The sequence below is a fragment of the Equus caballus genome, chromosome 20 (assembly GCF_041296265.1).
Source record: "Equus caballus isolate H_3958 breed thoroughbred chromosome 20, TB-T2T, whole genome shotgun sequence".
Taxonomy (NCBI): Eukaryota; Metazoa; Chordata; class Mammalia; order Perissodactyla; family Equidae; genus Equus; species Equus caballus.
In genome coordinates, this window is record NC_091703.1 from 45846095 (window position 1) to 45871751 (window position 25657).

The window sequence follows — 25657 nt, forward strand, 5'->3', positions numbered from 1 at the left end:
GGTAGTGACACTTGAGTAGAGACATGAATGAGAATATGTGCAGGAAGAACATTTCAGGCACAGGGAACAGCAAACCTAAAAGCCCGAGGCAGAAGTATGCTTAATACGTTGCAGGATGCCATGCTATTTATTCATTAAGCATTTACTGTGTGCCAGGCACCTGCTAGGGAATACGAAGATGCAATCAGACATAGCTTTTGCCCTGGAGCGGCAGTTTAGTGAGGGATACACCATGTAAATAAATAATTACAGCACAAGATAGCTACAATGAAGTTATGTGCAAGCGGCTAGAGATATGCAGCAAAAGCAGCACCAAATCCAGTCTGGGGGATTGGGAAAGGCTTTCTGGAAGAGGTGACAATTTGAGCTGAGGACTGAAGGAGGAGTAGGAATTTATAATGCAACGGGGAGGAGAGGGCTTCGACATTTTAAGGTCTGACGGCGTGAAAACACAGCACAACTGGGAACCTGAAGTCCCTGGGAGAGGTCGAAAATTAGGCTGGTAAGGTGGAAGAGGCTGGGTCATGCCGATCTCCGCATGGCAAGCTGAGAAGCTGCTTTCAGCCTTTCGATGACGGGGAATCAGCGCCACGGCTCTGTTTTTGTACTGCCTTCCTCATTCTTTTTTTTGGTTGGAGTATCAGAGTCTTTCCCCACCCTTTCCGCTATTGCCCTTCTTCTGACACCTCCTTCCTTCTCCAGCAGCCGGGCAACCAAACCCTCCTCGTAGAAGATTCCCATCTTCCCGAACACCTGGCGCCCCAGTTCCCGGCCCGCGGCCACGCCTCCCCGTGGCCACGCCCCCGATGACGCGCGGCGCCTTGTGCGTGGGGATTCCCGCGGCCGTGGCCACTACCCGGCCTGCCCCGCGGCAAGATGGCGGCCTGAAGGTAGCGGGTAGCAGCAGAAAGTTTGTTGTGGGATTGGAGTAGTCGGGCCCGGAGGCTAGAGTTGGGGGCGGTCGTGGGGACACCAGCGTAGAGTAGGGGCGGAGGAGGGACTAGCTTCGGGGTTGAGAAGAGGAAATGGAATGGTGGAAGGTTGGAGGCGGAGAGAAAAAAAGAGGGAGATCGGGGCGAAGGGGAGGGGGCCCAGGGCCCAGTGGCGGGTCTGGGGGAGGGGGTCCAGGACTCAGGAACCCGAAGTAGGTGTGCAGGCCCTGGAGAAGCAGAGTCACGAATTGGAGGGGAATTTCTTAACGGAGCGTAAAGAAGCCTGGAGCTTGTGACCGAGGCCCGACTGTACTAGGCCGGTGCGAGAGGAAGGGGGGTCTTTTCTGTGGAGGAGGATAGTCGGGTAGGGAGGAAGAGAGACCTGGAAGATGCTGAGCAGGTTTGGTAAGGAAGGAACTAAAGCCAGTCAAATGACCCTCTTCCAGACTTAGATGAGCCTTTCCATAGTCCTATAGCAGCATCTGCCCCAATTTCAGCTGAAGACTCAGGGGCCCCAGAGACTGGAAGAAATCACAGAGCCTGCTTGGAAAGAAGAAGAGGTAGCAACTTGCCCCAGCCCAACCCCAGAGCGGGTAAGGTGGCCTCCATTGACAGGCTGGCATACTCCCTGGAAGCGGGATGCATGAGCCCCGAGTGATGCTGAGAATCATTTAATCTGAGAAGGGCCCTTTTCTATAGAGGTTGCCCTTTGCCTTTGGTCCCTAAATTAGTGTTCTGCTTAGATTGCGTGCTTTGTTTTGAGTGTTGGGTGTAGAATTGAGTCTTGTGTGCCTTTACCTGTGCAAGTGAACATGGGCAAGGGCCCAGAGATCAGGCTCAAAAAAAAGTATTTTAACACATCCCTGTCATAAGCAGTTTCTTACAGGCCTGCTGTATCTTCTTCCATCTCCCCATCACATCTCCACTTTGGCATCCTGCCTGATTGCCTGATTTGTAGTTGACAGATGGTGGGAAGTCTTGAGAAAACAAATTTCTGATGGTGTTCATTGACACTTTAGGTGCCTACTGTCACCAGCTCCTGAATTCACTCTTGTGGCATGTCTACTTCTCTTGATCTTTTCTTTTGATAGCAAGGGCTCATTGGTGTTCCTGTGAGGATGTGGATTTGGTAGGTAGGTGGGGTCAGAGGAGGGGGAAAGGCAGATTAGGATTAGGGAAAAGAAACCTAGATCAGTTTATGGTAAGAGGTCAAACTGACTGGTATAAAGCTGTGGGAACATTTACCACATCACTCTCTGTCCCTGAGACCCCTAGTTGAGAGCTGCTTTACAGTCTGGACCAGTGTGATGATGGAAGGAAAGGATTGTAGAACTTGCCTTTTTCCCTTCTCGTAGCTTTCTTCTCTTCCTTTGTATTTGCCCCATCAAACCACACTAAAAAAAAAAGAGAGAGAAATTCGTTTCACTAGCCAAACTAAGCATGGCTTGAGAGATAGTGAACTCTGTGCTGGAGGAAAGGGAAGGGGTCCGGAGCCACAGGGTGCAGTGATTCTGGTCTCTACTTCCTTTGATGCTCTGTAGTTATGCCCAAGCTAGAGTTTGGAGCAGGTTTCTTACTGAAGCCTGTTTCAGGACTGGCGTCTGCTCCATAATTGAACTAGGAGGCCTAGTTTGATCCATGACTCCTCACTAACCATCCCCCCCCACCCCCAAAGGGCTACTCCAGACAGACCAACCAAATCATTGTTACTAGGCCAGCTTCCGTACCTTCAGGTATCTGAGGAACTGATGCTCTTTAGCTGTGACTCCATTTCTAGAAGGCTGAGAACCTTCTCTTTCTGAGCACAATTTGTGGATCCCCCCTTAGAAATTGTGATCAGCAAGGACAGTGTGCACATAGAGATTAAGAGCACTGACTCTGGAGCCAGACTGCCTGGTTCAGATCCTCGATTTACCATTTGTAGCTTTGTGATCTTTAGATATTGCATTGCTTTCTGCGCCTCAGCTTCCTCATCCATGAAATGGGGATGGTAAGAGTACTGGTCTCATAGGGGTGTTGTGAGGGTTAAGTAAGTTAATACATTAATGTATTTAGAACAGTTACTAACACTCAATACACATTTGTTATTGTGATAGTCAGATCTCAGTACTAATTTCTGCTTCATAATTGAACCTGGTATGTCTATGGAGTACCTGTACTGATTTGGGCTGCTATCCTGATGTTAGAGAGATGAGGCACAGCTCTTGGATAGTGTAGATTTTGCATGAAATAGAATATCCTCATTAAGCTATTTAAAGTGATGTTAAAATGTCAGTGATTTCCTGTCTGAAGCTGTGAGGCTGTAGAATTAACTTCTTTGCAGTTGAGTGATAATAATAATAGTGCTTATTGAGCACATTCTATGTGCCTGGCGCTGTTGTAAGTCCTTTACATGTATTAACTAATTTAATTTTCATAACGACCCCATAAAGTATATACCGTTGTTATCCCCATTTTACAGGTGAATAAATAGAGATGCAGAGTGGTTAAGTAAGTTGTTCCAGGTCACCCAGCTGATAAGTGGCAGAATTGCATTTCACCCCAGGCAATCTGGCTTCAGCAACTGAACTTTTTTTTAATTTGGTATGAAGTTAACTTAAATATGCCTGGTGGCAGTTTGTATCTTTGTCATGGTGGTTATATGTACACCTGTTTTTGTTGTTGTTAGTGCTGTCGAGTGGATTCTGACTCCTAGTGACCCTGCGTATGCACAGGAGAGCGGAACCCAGCCCAGTCTTTTTGTGCCATCCTTTCACCTTCTGGCGCTGTATCGGACAGTGCTCCGCTGGAATTCACAGGGTTTTCATGGCCAATTTTTTTGGAAAGTGTGTGGCCGGATCCTTCTTCCTAGCCTGTCTTAGTCTGGAAGCTCTGCTGAAACCTGTCCACCATGGGTGACCCTTTGTATTTGAAATACTGGTGCCATAGCTTTCAGCATCACAGCAACATGCAGCCGCCACGGTATGACAACCGACAGATGGGTGGTGTGGTTCCCTGACCAGGAGCAAACCCAGGCTGCAGGGGTGAGAGCACTGAATCTTAACCACTAGAGCACCACGGTTGGCTTGTATACCCATATTGTAGTAACATTTTTTTGGTTAGTTAAAAAACGTTTTAGGAGCTGAGCTCTTCATCACAGCTCTCTCCTTTCTCTCAGAAATAGCAACTGGTGCAGGAACTGTAGTGAAGGAGCCATCTGTGCCATGTTAGCCAAATCTGGACTCTGCATGGTTCGACTTGGTGACTGCCCTTTGGAAAACCTTAGGCCTAGGTTGGGTGAGCAGACTGACATTTGGATCCATTCTTGGCGTGCCTTAAAGGGGTGTGTGTGTGTGTGTGTGTGTACATGTATAAATTAATGTAGATGTAAATATAAGGCTCGTTTCTGACTTTGATTACTGACATAAGCAGTTGAAGTAACTGTAGTGTTAAATTCGTAGACAGTTGGATGTCATCTTTCTTTTAAAAATAGCAAGTAGCAAACTACACAGAAAAAAAAGTGGCATTTTAAATAGCTTCCTCCACCCAGTTTGAGAGGAAAATGGAAAACAAAAGTGCTTCTACTGAAGCTTGTGTTGCCGAGGAATGCCCTGGCGCAGTGCTGTAGTCTCTCCTTTTACCTCGGCTGGAGGCCGTGTGTAGTCTTGGGGTAGAGGTGTGCCCGAGGTTTGATTGACTGGCTTTCCTTTGCCCTGTATTTAAAACTCACTCTTCCCCTCCTTGTGAGTCATGTCCTGTCTATTTAACACGCCCTCAGGGCCCATCTTTTTCTTCAGTAAATGATTCTCCACCCTGCCGTCAGAGTAGACACGCGCCTGGTGTCTAACCAGATTTCAGGGGAATTGGGGCCTCAGACCTTAGGGCTTTCCCTGCAAATTCTGACCTGTGGTGACTTTTCTATTTGTTGTGGCACGTGTGATTTTGCGAGTTAGACAGTATTTGTCAGACTCTGCTCCCCTCCTCCATTAACTTAGGAGTCACATATCTCAGGATGATGTACTTTATCTTGATTTGTGCTGCTGTCAGCATGTTGAAACATGTTATCTCCTTAGACTACACCTTTGTGTTTTGGTAGAAGTCTTCAGACTTTCTGGATTCAGGTCACGTTTTAGCAAATGATTGAACTGCACAGTGAAGGCTGATGGATTTTGAGCTGATTCTCCCCCTTTGCTATTTTCTTTTTGTTGTTATCTAAATCAGTTTCTTCTCATAACACCCCTTATTCATGTACTGTCTTTGAATCTAATCCCTTCCCATCCTTCTCACCACCATATTTTGAGTGCCAAGGACCTCTGGGTAAACTGGGCCCTCATTTCTCACCTGGATTCAGCCTCTTACCAGCTCTCTGAACTTATCTCATTCTCTCTTGCTTCTGGGCCTTTGCAGGTGCCGGTTCTGCTGGTCCTGCTGGTCTGGAATGTATTCCCCCCTTCTCCCTTTACCTTCCCTTTTATCCTTCAGGTCTCAGTTTAAATGTCACTTCCTTTGGGATTCCACCTCCCTTTAGTGCCCTTCTGTGCTTACTTCTGTTTTAACACTTATGCTATATTATAATTGCCTGTTTAGTTGTCTGACTCTTACAAGACTTAAGTGCCCTGAGAATAGGACCTATGTCTTATTCAGTGTTATATTCTACCATTTGGGATAGTACAGGGCACATAATAGGTGCTTTATAATGCAGTGGTGCATATAGAATGAATGAAATGTGGTGGGTAGTCTCTCCCCACTCCAACCTATCTTCTTTGCTGCTATAGAAATTATTTTCCTATAAAAAACGTTGCCTCTTCCTTTAGAAATGCCATGGAGTCTCCCTTGTTTAGTCCCCATCTTTGGCTGGGCATGCAAAAAGGTTCTTTACACTCTGGCCCAAATCCAGCCCTCTAGCCTGAGTTGCTGCCACTCTAATTCATCTTCCTGATCTTCACTGCTCCTAAATTTCCTACAGCTCCTGAACCTGTTATGGCTATCCGCTTACTTTATTCTTTTTTGCTTGTGTGCTTCACTCTCTCCGTAATGCTCAGCCTGTCTCTGAAACTTTGCTTATCCCCTAAGACCCAGCTCCTCTGTCACCTCCAATGAGAAGAATTCCCTGCTTTCCTTTCCTCCTCTTGGCCTCCACAGCACTTTGTTTGAACCTCTGTTCTGGTACTTACCATATTGTGTGGTAAGTTCTCTGTTTATTTGTCTGTCCCTTTCACTGCGCTGACCTGTAGAGGAGGGACCCTCCCTGATCTTGGGGTGGGGAGCTGGGAGTGGGATGAGGAGTATGATGGAGTCTGACTTTGGAGCTAGGCAGACCTAGTTTAAATTCTGACTCTGCCTATTACTAGCTGGGCGACTTTGGGGAAGTTTCTTAATCAGTAGGATCCCTGGTCTTGTCACCTATAAAGTGAGGATGACATTTTGTTTTTTGCAGGAGTATTGAGCATTAGAGATAAGTTCACAGCATGTAACATGGTGCCTAGCATATGAAGGAGACTCAGTACATATTTGTTGAATGAATGAATCTCACTTTGGAAAACTCAATGGATAAGAAAAGTCTTTGTTTTATTCAAGTTAGAATAATCCTTTTGATTTCTACCCAGTAGCCAGGAGCATTTCTGAGGTGGGAGTCAAATTGAGAGAGTCTCCTTTCTTGTGATGAAGCAATAAAAAAAGTGACATTGGGGACATCATCAGTGAGTAGCCTGTGCAAAATAAGATTGTTGATGTTTCTCCCCATCTCTTATGTTGTAATGTCTCCTTTGACAGATCGGGACATTCATGCGAGATAAGTGGTGACCTTGGTGGGTACAGGTGGGGGTGGGTAGGTGGCGGATTTGTAATGTGGTTAAGGCTGTGGATGACTGGATGGTGTGTTTGAGGATCCATGTTTCCTGATGTTTTATGGACTGAAAAATCTTGGGCGAAGCTGATGGAACACATCGAGACATTGAGGAAGCCAAACTTCTTGGCCTCAGTTTTCTTAGGGCTTGGATGACCTGGTGCCACAGACCAGGCTTAACTCAGATGCTCCCCAGAAATGGGGCTGGTAGCTGAGAATCACTGTCCATTCTTTGCTGTTTTGTTTTTAGTATGGCTGATATAGGTCTTAGGGCACCAGTTCCCAACAAACATCAAAGAAGTTTGTTTCCGGAGATGTAGACCTCTTAATTGTGTAATGCCAGGTGGTGCTCCAGTCTGAGTTTACAATCAGCTGAGGAAGATATGTCTGACTTTTCAGGAGGGCAGCCTTCTTGTTTGGTTCCTAAACCCCTGCCCCAGGCAGGCATCTCTCCTCTGCTCTCAAAGCACTCACCACGCTGTAATGCAGGTGGCTCTTAACCTATCCCTCCCTCACGAGGGCAAGGTCTTCTATCTCTGCAGTTTCCTAGGGGCAAGGTCTTTTACTGAATGCTGAGCATTCAGGCCCTACGTAGTAGGTGCTGAGCAGTCTTGGTTGTTGTGGGCCCTGACCCAGTCCTTTCTCAGTGAGACTACAGCAGATAGGATCTATCTGGCGAAACCTTTTGGTTGGAAACTCTTAGGATGGAAGATCCTGCATAAAAAAAAAGGTGATAGCATTGACAATAGCATTCTGATTATTTTCCAGAGTTGAGTTAGTGTGGTGAAACCATCTTCCAGGTGCTTGGCTTCAGCTGTCTGCCTTTTCAGCCTTTTTATGTTCTAATATCAGGTCCTTGAGGCAGCAGGAAAGGGTTAAAAGAGGAGGTGAAGTACACACCTGTCTATTTTCTTGTTTAATTAGCATCTTCTAACAAGCCTTAGGCTGCTGGCGTCCTCTGTTATTCGTGAAGCTCCTTTTAGTGCCCCTTGTAATTGGCTTGCTTCTCTGGTTGGATCCTAGTCCTATCTCAGTGTGCTCCATGCCCACAGCCAGGACTTACCTCAATTTTGTTAATGCCTAGACAAAGCAAAAGGGTGAAACTGGTAGCTAAAAGTGGAGTGAAGGATTTCCCCTAAGCTCTATCCCTTGTCCCTTGGCGTGGAGTGCGCATGGCAATGTGGGCATATCTTTGCTGATGGCAGGAGTGATAAGCTGCATTGTATGTTAAGCAGATTTGAGAGGAGATTTGGTGAGCCAGATGGACTGGATTGTGTTGTGTACTTTTAGTCTTCAACGGGACTGAGTCTCCTGGACTGGCCATGAGTAGAAGAGTGAGGCCTCTTCTTTGTTAGTTACTATCTTGTAAGTGCCAACTGACTACTAGGTGACATTTGGGATCTGTAAAGGGCGTGGCCTCCTATTTGTGAAGAGCTCCTGTGCTCTTAGAGTGAACTGGGGCAGGCACTCACTGAGGGGAGGGACTGCCTCAAAGGAAATCACCCTACACCCGAAAGCCCTGTGGTTCCACTCAGCTAACCAGTAGGATAGAACTCTGTGCTTATCATTCTGGGTACTGAGCAGTGGCCTCTTTGCACCTTGACAGGTAAGCCAGGTGTGGAATTCAATCTGAGAAGCCTTTGAGAGTCTTTACCTCAGGGCAGAATTGTCGTGGCTTTCCTCTGGCTCCCTAGAGAAGACAGCTTTCTAGGTTTGCACTGGAATTGGAAACTGAGGGTTCTGTCCCAGTCTGTCTCTGTGTCTCTGGTCTTGGGCATGACTTGTCCTCTCTGTCACTTCAGAATGGGATAACTCCACTTGTTTTGTGGGCCTCACTAGGCTACAAGAATCAAAGGAAATATCATGGAAGGGAAAGTGCTTCCAGAATGGTAAAGCACAGTGTAGGTGCAGGGGCTTGTCCATTTCTCTAGGAATTTTATATTTTCATGGTAAATATAATTTATGTTCTTGTATAAAATACCAACCATACAGAAAAATGTACAAAATAAAAAGCCAAAAGACCTCCCTTTCTTTCCCCACTGCTCCTTTCTAAGCCCTTTCTCCAAAGATAGGAAACTACTGTTAACCATTTATCATGTATCCTTCTAATCATTTTTGTGTACTGCTAGACATCCTCATCGTGTATCGCCTCTAAAATAAACAGAATTCAATAGTAGTACATACTGTTCTTCAACTTGCTCTGTTCACCTTACAAGTTACCCAGGAGTCGGGTAGTCCCTGTTGGAACCTTTGAGGAGCCTGGTTGTAGCTCTTTCCCAGCTTGGTGGGTTCCTCTGGGACTGGCTCCTCAGAAGGGCTGGAGAAGCTTTCCTGGAGGTTCTCACCACAGCAGGCCCCTGGTTATCTCTGAGAGATTGTTTTATTCTGAGATGAAATTTTCTGGCAGGAGTGCCCTTCAGTGGGAATCAGGATGGATATAAGTGCCATGTGGGCATCAAGATTTCCATCTCTCGTGTTGTTTTGCCCCTTCACTCCTTCATTTTTGGCTGAGAAGAGAGTAAAATTAGCTGATTTCCCAACCTCTATTTTAGTGCAGAGAGAGTCAGTGGTTTCTGAAAGCTTGGCATAGCTGGGTCATTTGCTGCTCTACCTTTTGAAAGTAAACCAGACCCAGCTGGTGTTTTTTGATTTCTTTTTTTGTGGGTGAGGATTGTGAAGGTGGCCTGTGAATGGCCGTGCTTTCTTGGCAGTCCAGGGAAGAGGTCAGAACCTACAGGAAGCGTTGTCATCTTCTCTTCCAGCTGGTTATCTCACCCTCCGCAGTCAGGCCTTGGCCTTTTGAGCTCTGGGGCTGTTGTCAGAGCAGTTATGAGGAGCCCAGTAAGTAGGCTGTTCCATTGGGAAGCCTATTGGAGGCTTTTCCTGCCTGCGTTAATCATTAACTTAGGCTTGGGAGAGGACCAGGCCCATCTGTGGGGCCAGGGTGGTCACTGTTCTCCCCTTTCTACCCTGAGACATCTGCAGGGCTTTCTAGACCAAAGGGAGAATCCCTCTCCTGTGTTTTCCTTGCCAACACGTTTCTCTATTAAGCACAAGCACTGTTGACTGATAGATTTGCCAGAGCTTTCTTATCCTCTTGCCCCAGGGGTCACGTCTTGTGGGGTCTCTGGCACTCAACTGCTGTGGCCACATTTGCCTTGAGATCTCTAAGCCAGGGTGTGTCACTTCCCCTGGGTGGTTCTGGAGGCTTCAGGAAGGTGTTTTCTACTGTTCCCTGGGCTTGCTGTGGTGGGAACACTAGCCTTTCTGGCTGTTGCACATGCTGAGGGTATGGACTAGTTCCTGTGGGAATCTGGGAAGCCTGGCTGTGGCAGGGCCTTTATCCTCACTCTGTGCGTTCCTCTGGAGCTAGCTTCCTGGGCAGCACCATCCCTTGGTCCTTTCAGAAACTGAAAAGTGGCAGTGTGCCACCTCTTCCCTTGACTGGCCCAGCTCTGGGCCAAGTCACACACTGCCGCATTATACTGTGCTTTCGATGGAGCTCTTGTTGCAGCCTCTGGTCCCTGGGCCAGTTCTCTCTAAGCCCCTTTCCTTGGAGCCTGTGGGAGGTGGTGGGGTAAACTCTGCTGGCCCAGGCAGGGGATGGGTGGCAGCTGCAGCTGTGGGTGGCTTTGTTCTTACAACTCAGCTTTCAGGACTCTGGTGGAACCTGGCAGCAGTGTTCAGGGAATAGGCAAGACAGGGGAGCTGCCCCCTGCTACCCCCTTCTACAGCAGCTGTCCTCTCTTTCTGTTGACCAACCAGAGAGCCTTGTTACCTGGGGTCAGCAAGCTGGACTCGCTGGTTGGCAGGGGGAGTGCTGCACTTCCACCTTGCTTGATTTCTGGATGGGAGACAGCCCCTGAGGGTCCAGTGGTAAGTCTGGGGAGTGTCCCCTGTCAGGAGAGTGCAGTGTGTGTCCTTGGGCATCCTGCGGCTGGGCCTGCCTTCTGCTCTCTCTTTGTAGCTCCGGATTTGGGCTGCTCACAAACCAAGCTGTCTGTTTATATGGAGTGCCTGGAGGGCGTCTGCCATGAGTCTGTCGCTAACCAGGAGAGCTGGCTGATTGGGGAGAAGACACTAACCCTGTGAGTCTGACCTGGGCCAGCTAACCTGCTCTGGGGGTACCACCAGCAATGCCTCTGTCCTCCCTTCTTCCCTGCAGCCTGCCTGCCCCCTCCCCTTAGTTTACATCATAGCATCTCCTCTGCTCTCTTGGTCTTACTACTGGGTTCCTTCCGCCTTCCTGGTCTCCTCGCTGTGGGTGGGGATGTGCCCCCTCCACAGCCAGGAGAGGGAGGCCTCCTACGCACAGTCATCTGCCAGCCTGCTGCTGGACTTTGCACCCTTCCCTCAGTCAGTACCAGGGCTCTCAGTTCTCCCTTAAAACAGAATTGGTTAGAGTTTGTTTCATCTGCCTTTAGCACCATGGAGTTTGAGAATATCCCTCAGTTACCATGCTGTTTCTGTTTCACACCTCAGAGACAGAGTGGCAAAGGAATTTTCTTCTAGACCAGGTAGTTTCCTCTGTCAAGAGGGGAAGACTGAATGATGTCCCTATTGTTCTCACCGCAGGATGATAATTTAGGATCGACTGCAGAGTTCTCCTTGGGGTTGAGGAGGTTGCGGAAAACCTTGGCCTGGCTTTGAGAAATTCCCTGAGGGGAAGAGGGAAGCTCCTTAAAAGCTGGAGCTCAGAACCAGGTACCCATCTGAGATGTAGCTCCCATTGGTGACCGTTGCTCTGGGAGGTGGAGTGGGTGGAGTTTGGCCCCCCACCACCTTCCACGTCTGGAGTTTCAGGTGGACTTTATCCCAAAGAGCTGGGAAGGGCGCCTCAGCCAGGTGGGGCAGGACCTGGCTTTGGACTCCTCAGGGAGCCTTGGTCTCAGACTGGGAGATTGGTGAACAGCCTGCCATGGAGAAGCTCCTGCCACACTCCTTTCTCCCCCCAGGCTTAGAAAGGAGAAGGGGCTTCTGGAGATAGCAGGAAGGCCGATTGCTCGGGGCTCCCTAGTATTCTGCACAGGTAACTCTAGAAAGACACTGTCTCTAGCCTTTGAGGCAGTGCAGTGTGAGCTAGGCTGGACCCCCTGTGGGCTAGGAAGGCCCTCTAAGTGGGTTCTACTCCCTGTGGGCTAGGAAGGAGAAGGCAGGGAGCTGTCTACCAGCATGGGATGGGAGATGGGAGTGTGTCCGTGTGAGAGGGTGTAGGTGCTGCACAGAGTATAGGGACCCTGAATAGGGAGTGAGCAAGCTGGAGTTTGCTTTCTTGGCCCTGACTAGGAAAGCAAGAGAGGCCTGGAGTGGAGGGCTGGTTCAGGGCCACCGCTCACTGTGCCCTTCCTTAGAAGAGGGCAAGGGGACTAATGTCAAGTGCTGGTTATGATCTTGGGGATTTTTCTGGCCCTCCCTTTATGAGGGGTGGGGGAGTTTGGTTTGTTTGGACCATCATCAGTAGTCTTCAGCCCCTTTGTTCAAGTGTTTGCTTGAATGAGAGGCCAGGTGGATAGACTTGAGGTATTTGCTCAGGTGGGGAGCCAGGTGAGCTCTCAGGTCACCAGCATTCGTTCTGAGTTCTTAGGATTATTCTGGGGCAGAATAATTTCCACCCATTTTGGCTTTTAAAAACCTGTCAGTCTGTTCCACTTAGAGCAGGCAGGGGGCAGGTCAGGGCCACAGGCAGCTTGTCCCAAGAGGGTGAGGTTGTACTTGCCCAGAGGGGTGGCAGGCATGGCTGTTAGGGGGGCAGTGGGGCTGGTCTGGGCACAGACTGGCATCTTCTAGTCTAGTCATCGGCCCAGAGCAGAGCCTGCCCAGGCTCCACCCCATGCTCTGCTGGCTGCTTGCCCGCCACGTGCCCAGGATTGCTGAGGGCCTTGCTCATGTAGCTCAGGAATAGCTGCATGCTGGGAACTGGGGGCTGGGGGTGAGCGGGAGGGGCATCAAAGATGGTGAGGGGAAGGCTGAACCCAGTCGGCTCTGGGAGGATCAGCTCACTGTGCTGGGGGACTGTTCTGCTCTTCGCTGACAGAGTGGAGAGGGCTCATATTCATGGTGGTGGGGTTCCTTGTGAGCAATCCCCAGGGCCCCTGCTGTGTCACCTGTTTACATGGCTGGTCCTTGCAGGGTGGTGGTTCATGTTTCTAGGGCCTCAGTTGGAGGCAGAGCCTGGATTTCAGAGGCTTGAGAAGCAGCTGGACTTGTATGGCAGGAGTGTGTCCTGCCCCTAGAGGCGCAGCTTCCTCTAGGCTCACAGAGTTCAGAGACTCTACATCCAGGGCTGATAGCTGAGGACGCTTCCCGCAGGGGAGGCTCTAGGCCCTGCGTGGTCGGATGTTGATGTTAGCAGTTGATTAGGGGCTTTAGGAAGGGTTTATTATTTATTTATATCCTGCTGGGTTCCAAGGGAATTAAGGCAGCATACAACACAGCTGGAATGTTCTGAAAAAGGGCCAGTTTTCCTTTCATTTTGAAAGTGATTGCTAACTTCTGTTTGACTTTCTTGGTGAATTACAAAGAAGAGCTTTAATGATTTTTGTGGTGATGTGTGGGCCCTCCCTGATTCAGAAGATGGGGTTCTTTGACCCCTTAAGGTCCCTCACTTGCTTGATTCAGTGACAGCTGTGAGCAGAAAGGTGTATCAGTAGGTGCGGAATTGATCTGAGCCCAGATAAACTGTTGGGGCCACCGTTTCTTAAAGAGTGTGGGTGATGTGGGGAGCGCTGGGGGGCAGTTGGTCTCTCTAGGGCAGGGCAGCTGACATGGTGTGAGTGGAGTGAGGTAGCAGTGCAGGACCTGGGGAGCTGGAGGAGCCATCCTGTCGGGGAAAGACAGAAGTTTGAAAAACTAAAGAGCCATGCCCATTTTGGATTCGATCCTGTCTCCCACTGCTGGGCCAGTGTTGAAGTGGTGGCCTCTGAGCCCTCAGCAGGGAGAAAGCTGCGTGCTTGGACCTCTCTTCCTCTCCTGCACCTTTCACTTTGCCCTGGACCTTGGGCAGACCCACAGAGAGGATGGCAGAAGGAAGTGAGAGGGTATCCTTGGCTCCTGGGCTTGAACCTTTTGCTGTTGCCTCCTGTGGGTGTTTGCTGGGAGTAGGAATAAGGGTGGTGTTTTGGAGAGAATCAGGATTCTGAAGAGGTTTCTCCTTGTCCTACTCCGTCTTCAGCAGCGATGATTCCTGACCATGGTGGAAGCCCCTGGTCACATACACATACTCTTCGTATCCACAAAAGGGAGCACGTATGAGTCCCAGCTCCTGGTTGAAGAGTGATGCTTGACAAATGTTTTGTTCTTCGATTAAAGGATACTGCTCAGCCAGCTTCTGGCACATTTCTCCTTATATTTGTCTCTGTCTACACTTTCTGCTCAGCTGTTTAGTAAGTTCAGAGTGCAGGTTCGCTGTGCGTGCCGAGTCCCATTTCTAATGAAAGCAGACTTTGTTCTCTGGAGGCAGCTAATCGTGCCCCATGGGCCGTAATCAGGGAGAAGGTATTTAATACGGGGCAGGCGGCAACAGGCGGCCTGCACTGACTGGCAGATTGCAACATGGCAATTAGGAAGTTATCACCCCCTCTCTGCCCCAGCAGATACGGGGTTGAGTGTCTCTTCTGAACTGCTTTTGAGTAAGCGAAGAATGAATACTATGCAGAAGAGGAAGGAGGAGGCGGGGTGGGGTGGGGTGGGGTGGGGTGGGGGCAGTGAGAGGTGAGGAGAGCTGCTTTCTCTTCTCCCCTCACCTCCATGAGATGGGGAGGTTTACTGCTGCTCTGGGTGTCTCCCTCACCAGTGCCTAGAGGTCCAGCCCGAGGAGCCCCAGACCAGACTGAATCAGCCAGGGGTTTTAACCTCAGTCTTCTTCCCAGAGCACAGCTGTTCTTGTAGTACAAACCCAACACAATGTCTGGTAGCCCAACATCCTAAGTCATCTGCCTCCAATTCCTTGAAACTCAGGTAGTTTGAGGTGAGGGGTGGGAGTGGGATTCTTCTCTGTGGATTTCTAGACCTTCCAGAAGACCATTTTCTTGGAGGTGCCCTGGAACCAGCTCAGCATCCAGAGGCCAAAGGCCCCAGAGGCTGCTTGCTTGCTTAGCACGGCCCATGTCCCATTCTGAGTTGTCCAGCTGCTTTATTAGGGGCCTCCTCTTCTCGACATGGGATTGGGAGTCCTCCTTGGGCTGAAACACTCCAGGGCAACCTGGGAACCTTTGGGGGAAGGAATGTGGCCAGTGGAGGCTGCATATGGTAGCTTCCTGGAGGGACTGCTCTGCTGCCTTCCAGCTCACCTTTCACCTTCTCCCAGCTTGTGGGCCTGGTGTCCAGCTCCTTCTTGTTTTGTTCTCCACCTGGCATTGCTCTTACCCCAGATGTGTCCTTCCCTGCAGAGCTTTCAGTCAAGGATAGTGGCCTGCCAGGCCCATTGTGTTCCTGTTCTGTGCTGGAATTGTGGGCCCCTGGGGGCTGGATCTGAGCTGCTTATCGCATCTCAGGAGTTGGAGCTAGGGCCCTGACACACACTGGTATTCTTGGACATGGGGCAGGGAGTAGCATCTACTCTCCTTCATGGACTTGAGTTGGGGATACTGTAGGCTCCCTGGGGGACTGCCTCCTTAGTGGCATTGCCTTCTGTTTCCCCAGTTGGGAGTGATTCCCTTCCTTGTGACTCTGACATGTGTGAAAAGAGTAGACTCTGGCTGGGAGACATAACCACCCCCAGTCACCTCTCAAACATCCCAGAGAGCCTGGGTCTGCATCTCACTACCAGCCACATCCACACTTTCTGCCCTCTCAGCAAGCCAGATTATCTGGCCATGGAAGCCCTGGGAATATGTGCCATGGGGCTGGGGAGTGGGGACTTGAGGTCAAGATGAGGCAGGATGAGCTACAGAATGTGTAACAACTAGAGCTAGGGCTACAGGCATGGAGTGAAGCTGCTCTCTTTGTGGGTAGAATTTACCAGATACCTGAGCACGTCACTGTCCTCTCTGCCTACCCACCACCCATACAAGTGTCCTGGTGCCTAGAGAACGGTGTGTGCATTGGCAGGAACAGGGCTAGGGAAGAAAAGAAGAGGCTGAGTATAGAGGGGGGTACACAAAGGGGTCTGCAGGGAGGAAGGCCTACTCAACTGACTGGGGAGCAAATGGGGAAGGGCTTGGGGGCCTGGTTTCTCCGCAGACAAGTGGAGGAGGCTGAGGCCAGTTCTGGAGCCTGCCCTGGATTTTGAAGAACCTCTTGGTTTCCTGTGCCTCTTATTTCTCTATCTCTGTCCCCTTTTCTAACTCATATATACCACCATTCACCCCTTTTGAGGAGCAGAACCCAGGTATCCAGGCTGGCTTGGGACTTTCTGGACCTCTCTGCCAGGCCATAGGAGCTCCCACCCCCCGGGGCCTTCTGGAAGGGTGGCCCCACGGAACCTGTGGGGATGCCTTGCTTGCTCCCCCACACCCCAGGAATGTGCTGTTCTCTCAGGCCCGCCCGGATTCCTGTGCAGGGAGTCAGCCCGACACAGCATGCTGCTCGTGCCCTGTGGGGACACGTTCTGCCTCACCGTCAGAGGGGCGGAGGTTGGCGGCTCGTGCCTACTGCCACACCCCAGCTCCCTCAGAGCCCCGAGCCGGAGACCAAGCTGCCCGGACAGAGTAGGGCGGCCACTCCTGCTCCCCACCTTCCCTACTCCTCTCCATTCTTCTTGCCTCAGGGCTGTGGGAATGTGACAGGAGTCATGGCCAGGGCATGTCCCGACAGCAAGAACACATGCTTTAGCCTGTAAGGCTTCCCTCAGCCCCCAGCTCTGTTTAGATGGATGGCAGGGGGAAGATTGTTTATGCCCAGAAGGCCACCTAAGGTTACTGCCTCCATTGGTCCCTGTGGCGGCTGCTGCCCCCGTGCTGCAACCTGGCTTATTACAGGTTGGGGTGAAACTTGGAGCCCCAAGAACCTGGAGGGCCTCTCACCGGTCACTCAGACCAGCCACCAGCCACCTTTGTGTAGATGAGAAACAGGCTTATCCAGTGAGGAGGGGACTTACCGACCGCCACACAATGTGTCAGAAGCAGCACTGAGCCTAGAACCCAGGTGTCTCAGCTCCCCTAGTTTTTGGTTTTCTGCACCAGGGTTTCCCAACTTTGGCACTTTCAACATTTTGTGCTGATAATTCTCTGTCAGGAGGGCTGTCCTCCTGTGCATTTTAGGATGTTTAGCAGCATCTCTGGCCTCTCCCCACTAGGAGTCAAGTAGCACCCTCCCCTATCATGACAACCAAAAATGTTCTCACACATTTGCCAGATATCTGGGAAGGGAGCAGGGGCACGGGGGGAGCAGACTCACCCTGGTGGAGAACCATCATTGCTCTAAACTGCTGCCTTTTCAGATTTTCTCTCCTGGACCTACCCTTCCTCATTGCCAAGTCTGTTTACCACCACTGTACATAGTAGTAGTCTTTGGGCTCCTTCTGGAAACATTGCTAGGAGCTTTCTTTCTGGCATCTTTTCTGGTCTCTACTAGGCTTTTTCCTGGTGTTCTCTTCTACAACCCCAGATGTCTTAGTTGTTTCCAGACTCTGAGAGGCCTGGGAGATGAACAGGACAGAAGTGCGGTAGGATAGGGACAGGACAGGACCAGACTATTCCAGAATCGGGCATGTGGTAAGCTGAGACCATGAACCCAGACACAAACACACATGCGACAGTGCTTTCATGGAGAAAGGCAAGAGCGCAGTGCTTCCAGTCCTCTCCCCTCCACCACTTTCCCCTCAGACCCCTGTTCCCAGGTTTTCTTGCCTGGCTCCCTGGGGGCCTTCCAGATCCCGGACTGGGTAGACCAGCCTGTGGCACTGACAGACAGGCGGCTGACACCTGGTTTCCACTTTCTTCCCTTCTCCGGTTTCAGGAGCTGTTGGCTAGAGGAAGTTGAAGGGGCTGTGGGATGCGGAGAGCCCAGGGCTAACTCCAGGACAGCGGAACAGAGAGAGCTGCCGACAAACAGACGGTATGTCCTTGTGAGGCCTGCACCCCCTACTTGGCTCTCTTCTGGGGAGGCTGGCACGTGGTGGGGGCTGGTGAAGAGAGTGGTGGAGGCCAGAGAGGCTTGGCTTTCAGGTCTCTCGAGCTTGGAGACCCCCACTGAGGAGCCTCGTTGGGTGAACAACATTCTCAAACCCTTACTTTCTGGTTATGATTTTTTTTTAAAGCCAACATTTACTGAACATTTCCTAGGTGCCAGGTGCTGTTTTGATTGCTTTACATAATCTTCACAACAACCCCATGAAATCGGTAGTGTTTTCATCCCCGGTTTAGAGTTGAGGAAACTGATGCAGAGAGCAGGTTTTCCCTCAGAGGCCTTCTAAGCCCACAAGGGCGAGTGGTGGGCTGCTCTTTAGACTCTCCATCCCTCTCCTAGAGCTCAGTCCACTCTTCCTGGTGCCCAGGCCCCCCTCCAGCACTCCCCTTACCCATGGGCACTGACACACTGGAGTCCAGCCCTTCTAATGACCCCAGCAGTGGCCCAGGCCTGCCTGCCTGTCTGGTGGCTCCTATCTGTGTCCCTTTTCCCATCCTTTTTTCCCTCAGTCCAAAGGCCTCTTGCCCACATCTTTAAGCCACCTCCTTCCTTGCTTCCTTCCCCTCAGCAGGTCAAGGAGCCCTCACCTCCCAGAATGACCAGTGCGGCTCCTGTTAAGAAACCCTACCGTAAGGCACCACCCGAGCATCGGGAGTTGCGGCTGGAAGTTCCTGGATTGCGGCTTGAGCAGGAGGTCAGCAAGACTGGTACCCTGCCCTGGCTGGCAGAGGTGGGCCCCTGAGGCTGGGTGTCTCACTGTCTTGTCCTACCTAAGGGGACTTCTGGTCCCCTGAGTTGGGGTGAGGGTATGGTGTTGCTGATACAGGCCTGGAGCCTGCTAGCTGCAGCAGTGCTGCTGGGGGCAGTGTAGGCTTCTAGAGGACGGCTGTGAGTATGTGTCCACGGGTCAGGGAGCCCCTGTGGGTCATTTTGTAGCTCGGCAGAAATGATCCTGCACAGTATTGTTCTTTCTGCGAGAGGCAGCCCACCAGACTGAGGGGTCTCAACCTGCTGGAGGCTGGGACTCTGGCCCTCTGCTAGTAGACGAGAGCCTCTCACCCTGCTGCCCCTTTCCGGGCTGTTGGGAGGTGGTGCTCCAGCCCTTCCTACCACAGTGGCTGTTCTTCACTGGCCTGGAAGTCCGGCCCTTCCTCCCGCTTTGCTTTGTTTGGCTAATGTTCGTTAAATACGTGCTCCCTGCTAGGAACTGCATTAGGTTCTTAGGACGCCTTCAGTCAACTGCAAAACATCCTCCAAATCCGTGATCCTCCCTCATTAAGTTTACCAACAGGAGAAAACGAGTGTTGTGGTTTGTGCACCTTACTACCGTGTTTCTACCCTGTTGCAGTGGATAGAGTACGCTGACAGAACTTGAGGGACAGTCAACACATGCTGAGCATCTGGCACCCCATGGCCCACTTTGATCAGATTCAGGGCAGAAATGCCATGACTTGCCCATTTCAGTTCAGGGAACATGAAATAAAAAGGCCAAGTATTGTGGTACTTGCCACCCATAGGCATTCCCCTGGTTTTGTAGGTGAGGACGCTAAGCCTCAGTGAGGTTAATAAACCGTAATCAGTGTGTGGTAGAATCGGATCAAATCAGGTGTCAGTGGCTCCAGAGTCCATGGTCTGGGCCACCTCCCTCATTTGCCTGCCCATGCCTGGCATTTTGAAGCAGTCAACTCCATTTGGAGTGGGCCCCTTGATATTTCCCTTTTGCTGTAGCACTTGCCCGCTCTGCTTTCTGGTTGGCTGAGCTCTGGCTCTTGGGCCATGACCAGCCAGGGGGCTTGGGAGGACGGGGGAGAAGGTTAAAAGCAAGACAAGACGCTTCACTCTCGGTCAGTTATAGCCCAGAGGCTCTCCTTCCCCCATGCACTTGTTCCTCTCGGGCCTCAATAAAGGCCTGCTGCTGCCCGTCTTCCCTCCAGCTCTGTCAAAGCTCAGAAGCCTCCTATAGCTCACCTGACTTCTTCACTTCCCAAGAAGGTCTCTGCCATGCCTGCAGGGCCCACTAGGAGCACAGTGAACAGCTGAGAGGTTCTTTATCCCTGGGAGAGGTAGCATGGGTACCAGGATTCATTTGCACCTGGCTCTAGGATTAAGAGAGGGGTTGGAGCTGGTGTGGGTAAGGGTGATGGTTAGAAGGGGTTCTTGAATCTTCTTGTTGGCGTGGGAGAGAATAATCTAGGCTTGTCTGGGTGTTACTGGATTGCCTCCATCTCTGCAGGGCCTTGTAGCCCAGTCTGCTGTGAGAGTCTTTGGGCTTCAGAGATGGCCATTTCCAGGGCTCTTTGGAGGGTGGGCTAAGCAGAAGGTCAGCTGGCCCAGAGCTGAGCCTCAAGCTTCTGTTCTTTTGTGCCCAGGAGCCCCTGACTGATGCGGAGAGGATGAAGTGAGTATCTGCTGCCTGAGAGCCTGCCCTGCCTCAACTCTGTCCCTCTTAGCTCCAGGCGAGGCTCTTGGTACAATTGGGCTTTTCTTTGGATTAGGTAGAGGTAAAGGTGGGGGTGGAGTGTTTTAGGGACTCTGGGAGGAGGCTGGATGTCATGGATATTCCTTCTGGAGAGCAGTTTTATTCCATGGGCTCCAGGAGAACGTGGAATCAAGGAGGGGCTGGCTCTGAGGGCCTGCTCTTGCCAGAGAGCCCTTGCCCAGCTCCTGGCCCTCCTGTGCCAGCTGCCTCCCTGCAGCCCTTGCTGTCAGCCATGTGAGGCCTCTGGAGAGGAGGGCAGTGCTGGGCTGGATTTCCAAGAGATTAATAATGGAGCAGCCTGATTGTGCAGTGAGGAAACTGGAGCTGGGGGGCTTGGTGGCCTGCTGGCTTGGGCTGTAACCAGAGACAGACTTGGAACTGTTCCCCGCCCCCCAATTCTGTCTTCTCATTCTTCTCCAGTGAGTGGGTGTTAGATTGCCCTCTGTCTCCCCCCATCCTCCAAGCCAGGTCATGTTCTCGGGACCAGCAGGCCTGTGGAATATGCTTCCCCAAGACTCAGACTGAGTCTCAAGGCTTGTCCTCAGGTCATCCCTACTCCTTCCTTCCTGAGACCAGCCTGGGGCTCCAGGGCTGGCCCCTATCTCTGATGCCCCTCTTCCCTTAACCCCTTACCCTGCTAGGCTGTTGCAGCAGGAGAATGAGGAGCTTCGCCGGCGACTGGCCTCAGCCACCAGGCGCACTGAGGCCCTGGAGCGTGAGCTGGAAATCGGGCAGGACTGCCTGGAGCTGGAGCTGGGCCAGAGCCGCGAGGAACTGGACAAGTTTAAGGACAAGTTCCGCAGGTGTGGGCACAAGGTGCCCAGACACACATGCACACATCTCCCCTTCATATGAGGTTGACTGGAAGAGGCCTCAGAGATCATCTGATTCTCTTGAGAAAACTGAAGTTATGGGAGGAGAATGACTTGCCCCATCCCATATCAAGGAGGGGCTGAGCAGGGTCTAAAGAACAGGATCTTGACCCAGGGCTCTGCCTTTTATTCCTCTACAGGCTGCAGAACAGCTACACGGCTTCCCAGAGGACCAACCAGGAGCTGGAGGACAAGCTGCACACGCTGGTAACCTGTCCAGGAGGGCAGTTTGGCTGGCACTATGCTCACAGCATAGCTGGGGGCTAGGACTTGCCAGGGAATGCCATTCCGCCCTGCGTCTTGGGGAGGGGGGCAAGGTGGGGGGCGTGCAGTGGTGGGGAGGGGACCGCAGTGTGCTGTGCAAGTCAGGACTGTCCTAATGCTCACACTGTTTCTCTTCTCTCCTCATCTTCCCCTCATGCTGCCGCCGTTGCTGCCGCGCTCTCCTCTCAGGCCTCTCTTAGCCACAGCTGGATTTTTGCAGTTGCGTCTGAGTTTGTGTGTTTCCTCCCTTGCCCTGGCCTCCTCCTCAGCTGAGATCTGGGATTGCTGGGCCCTGGCTCTTTCCTCTGCCCACTCCTTGCCTCTTCCTATGTGAGGCCCATTCAGTAGTCAGGGCCTCCCTCCTGGAGGACAGCTGGGGAGCCTGCTCTTGGCTCCAGCAGAAGTACTGATTGATGTCACCAGTGAACACTCACAGCTTCTCAGCTGCAGTGGCAGCAGACCAAGCCATTTCGGGGAGGGAGGCTGTAGGTCCAGTCCATGAGCTGAAGGTCAGAAGGCTGCTTTTGAGCTTCCAGCTCTCTCCCTGCTCAACTAGATAATCTCACAGGCGCCCCCAGCTGCCACCCAGCCCCACTCCCTCCTCCCTCCCCTAGCCTGATCCTGGAAACAGCTACACACATAGGCTTCAGCCCCTGGGTTTGCACAGTTGTTGCCTCTCAGGTCCCAGCTGCCTTGCCTAGGGCGTAGAGCCCCTCCAGTTCCCTCAAGGGATGGGCAGCTCTTATACTGCCTCTGTCCTGGGTCCTGGTGGCAGCAATTTATGCTTAGAAAGCCCCCATTCCACAGCCAGCCCAGAGAACAGGAGAGGTGTCTGGTCTCCTTCTGTCTGTCCATCGTCTGTCTCTACTCCGTCCGCCTTGGCTGCCCTAGCACCTGTGGCTTCCTGTGTCTCTGGGCTGGAGGAAGAGGTGGAAGGGGAGGAAGGGCTGGCTGGTGTGGGCTGGGTTCACCACAAGTCTTGTGTCTCAGATCAAGAAGGCTGAGATGGATAGGAAGACACTGGATTGGGAGATCGTGGAGCTGACCAACAAGCTGCTGGATGCCAAGAACACCATCAACAAGCTGGAGGAGCTCAATGTATGTGTCCGTCAGGAGCCTTCCTTGCCTGTGGCTGGCTTTGTCCTGGCCCAGCCCTGCTCCCCTGGGTAGCGCCGGGCTCTGACCCACATCTGTATCTGCAGGAGCGGTACCGGCTGGATTGCAACCTGGCTGTGCAGCTCCTCAAGTGCAACAAGTCTCACTTCCGTAACCACAAATTCGCCGATGTGAGTAGAACACCCTCCCTGTCATCACGCCAGCCTTTATACACTCCTCTCACTCTAGTTTCTGCGCCTCTCCCTCCCTGTGGCCTGGCCTCCATGTCTCCTCTCAGGCCAGTCACCTGCCACTCGTTGGTATCCTGTGTGCTGTCAGGGGCCCATCACTGGGGCTGGGGGCTGGCCCTGTTGGTAGTTCTGGAACAGGGACAGGGAGAGAGGGACTCAACTCCAGGACCTTATGCAGGAAGGAGGGGGTGGCCAGGGCTATCAGCCAAAAGAGTATTGAGAGAGGATTAGGCCCAAATGACTCCCTAACCCCAAGGGGCAAACTCTGGACCCAGAGCCTCAGGCTCCAGGTTGACGGGGCCTTCGGAAGGAGGGAACGTATTCTTAAGGCTGCTGGTCACTACACATTCTTAAACTTCTGTCTGGTTTGGGCAGAAGCCACTGCTGAGATGGGGAGACAGAAGTTTGAGAGCATGTGGGCCTTAGCACTAGTTCTGGGTTCAGATCCTGGCTGTGTTCATCAAAAGCTTCAAGTTATTTTACCTCTACTGAGCGTCAGTTTATCTCTGCGAGAGCGGGAGAGAGCAAAGGGCTGAGCACACAGTGGTTCTTGTATGTGGTAGCCGGTATTATTGTCCTGAGTCAAGCTATTTTAGGCTGGGATCATTCATGTCTCTCTTCCCTTCTCCTGCTCCTTTACCCCAGCTGCCCTGTGAGCTACAGGACATGGTTCGGAAACATCTGCACAGTGGTCAAGAGGCTGCCAGCCTGGAACCTGCCCCCAGCCTGGCACCAGGGGCTGTGGTACCCACCTCGATCATTGCCCGGGTGTTGGAGAAGCCAGAGTCGCTATTGCTCAATTCAGCCCAGTCAGGCAGTGCTGGGCACCCCTTGGCTGAGGATGTCTTTGTGCATGTGGACATGAGTGGGGGTGCCCCGGGTGACCCAGCCAGTCCCCCAGCCCCTGGCAGCCCCACCCCCCAACCCAATGGGGAGTGCCACTCTCTGGGCACTGCTGGGGGCTCCCCAGAAGAGGAGCTGCCTCTGCCAGCCTTTGAGAAGCTGAGCCCCTACCCCACCCCATGTCCACCACACCCGCTGTATCCTGGCCGCAAGGTAATAGAGTTCTCTGAGGATAAGGTGCGAATTCCCCGCAACAGCCCCCTGCCCAACTGCACTTACGCTACGCGCCAGGCCATTTCCTTGAGCCTGGTGGAGGAGGGGAGTGAGCGGGCCCGCCCCAGCCCAGTGCCCAGCAGCCCTGCCTCAGCCCGGGCCTCACCCCACCACCAGCCCAGACCCACCCCCTCAACCCACAGTGCCCCAGCCAGCTCTGCCAGCTCTGAGGAGGACCTGCTGGCCAGCTGGCAGCGGGCATTTGTGGACCGTGCTCCACCCCCGGCCGCTGTGGCCCAACGCACTGCCTTTGGACGTGATGCACTCCCTGAGCTGCAGCGCCATTTTGCTCTTAGCCCTGCTGACAGAGATGAGGAGGTTCAGGCACCTTCTCCCCCACCCAGTGAGAGTAGGCTTTTGCTGCCTCCAGAACCTGACTCTGGCCTTCCCAGAGAGGAAGAGGAAGAACAGCTGAACCTGCCAGTCAGCCCCGAGGAAGAGCGCCAGAGCCTGCTGCCCAGTGGTAGTGGCACAGAGGAGGGGCCAGGCACTTCCCACACTGAGGTTAGGACCTGGGCACTCCCTAGCTCCAGCCGCCCCCAGCGCAGCCCCAAGAGGATGGGGGTGCACCACCTGCACCGTAAGGACAGCCTGACCCAGGCCCAGGAGCAGGGCAACCTGCTCAACTAGGGCCCTTGCTTGCCTTCCTGCCACTGCTGCACTGGGACTGCAAGGAGGCTCATACCCTTGCAGCTCAGGGTCCCCGCCCAGCCGAGCCCTTGGACTTCCCTCCCTCCAGGCCTGCACAGCTCTGCTCCCTGTGTGGGTAGGGTCAGGTGGTGGCCACACCAGGCCTTTCAGCTGCGTTGACTGTGAATGGCACCGGCTTGCCTCATGGTTTTTCCCCTTCTTCTTGGAATATTTATTCTCCAAAGGTAACATGCAGCTGGGGCTCAAGACCTTTCTTCCAATCAGCCCAGCCCAGGTTGGGCTGTTCTGGGGAGCTGAGGGGTTTATTCCATCAGTGTTCATCCTCCATCCCCCTTTCATATCCATGAGTTTTGTTTGGTTATTTTTTTGGGGGGTGGGGGGTGTTGTTGGGATTATTAACCTCTAATTTCTATTTTCCACCTGTTTCTCTCTCCCCCCAAACCCCCTGCAGGGGTGTTGCCTCCAAGAGGCCTGGATGAGGGAGAGGGCTGACTCAGGGCTCTGTTTCCTTCCTCCCTCTGGAAGGGAGTAGAGGGTGGGATTCAGGGGCTTCAAGCTGAGCTCTATGTGAGGCCTGGCCCCCTCCCCACCTTGGCTCTAGACTGTTACTCCCAGCTTTGGGAAATTTTCACATCGATGACTATTTTAAAATTAATTAAAACTATTTTACTGGTATGGCTTAATTTGTCTATTAATGACCTTCCTTCTGCCAGTTTTCTCCCCATTCTTGAGTATTCTCAGTGCTTGTGATGTCCTAGTCTTTGCTAGTGATTCTCCCTTGCCACACTCTGCCAGGGTCTTCCCTGGGCATGGAGCATCCGGCAGTGGGAGAGGGTACACCTCAAGTAACTTTGGCCGGGACCAAGTCTCTCCTCGAGGTAGAGTGCAGTCCAGCCCAGCTCTTGAGGTGGGGTGTTTACCTTAGTTATGATGCTTATCGTGGGGCCTGTGTGAGGTGTCATCCCAGAACCCCAGGTCAAGACCTGTCTGGGACACTTGGGGCCAGAGGACACTGCCTGGAGCTTGGGCTGTGAGGTGGCACTGCCCCCTAGTGGTGCCTAGTGGTAATTCCAGTTCCTCCCCTACTGCTGAGCCCCAGTGACCAC

General features: G+C 52.2%; 1 protein-coding gene across 50 annotated transcripts; it reads left to right on the forward strand.

Annotated features, from left to right (window-relative positions):
* Positions 1-705: 705 nt before the first annotated feature.
* TJAP1 (tight junction associated protein 1) lies at positions 706-25226 on the forward strand. Of its 50 annotated transcripts, none has more exons than XM_023624981.2 (13): positions 706-890; positions 1430-1525; positions 10522-10632; positions 10724-10844; positions 17653-17751; positions 18392-18553; positions 20193-20221; positions 20944-21105; positions 21315-21381; positions 21628-21657; positions 22429-22536; positions 22641-22724; positions 23430-25226. In XM_023624981.2, the coding sequence occupies exons 6-13, from the start codon at positions 18419-18421 to the stop codon at positions 24528-24530; spliced, it is 1716 nt and encodes a 571-aa protein (XP_023480749.1). In that variant the 5' UTR covers positions 706-890; positions 1430-1525; positions 10522-10632; positions 10724-10844; positions 17653-17751; positions 18392-18418; the 3' UTR covers positions 24531-25226. The 50 variants fall into 50 exon arrangements, with proteins under 50 accessions (XP_023480749.1, XP_070100712.1, XP_070100704.1 ...); XM_070244611.1 differs by having other exon boundaries at positions 18392-18517; XM_023624979.2 differs by having other exon boundaries at positions 781-890; positions 1379-1525.
* The last annotated feature ends 431 nt before the right edge of the window (positions 25227-25657 follow it).

Coding starts and splice junctions, on each gene's coding strand:
- TJAP1 (XM_023624981.2), top strand. CDS start 18,419: ATGACCAGTGCGGCTCCTGTTAAGAAACCCTACCGTAAGGCACCACCC. Junction 21,658..22,428: donor GCCACAGCTGGATTTTTGCA/GTTGCGTCTGAG, acceptor CTTGTGTCTCAG/ATCAAGAAGGCTGAGATGGA. Junction 22,537..22,640: donor ACAAGCTGGAGGAGCTCAAT/GTATGTGTCCGT, acceptor CTGTATCTGCAG/GAGCGGTACCGGCTGGATTG.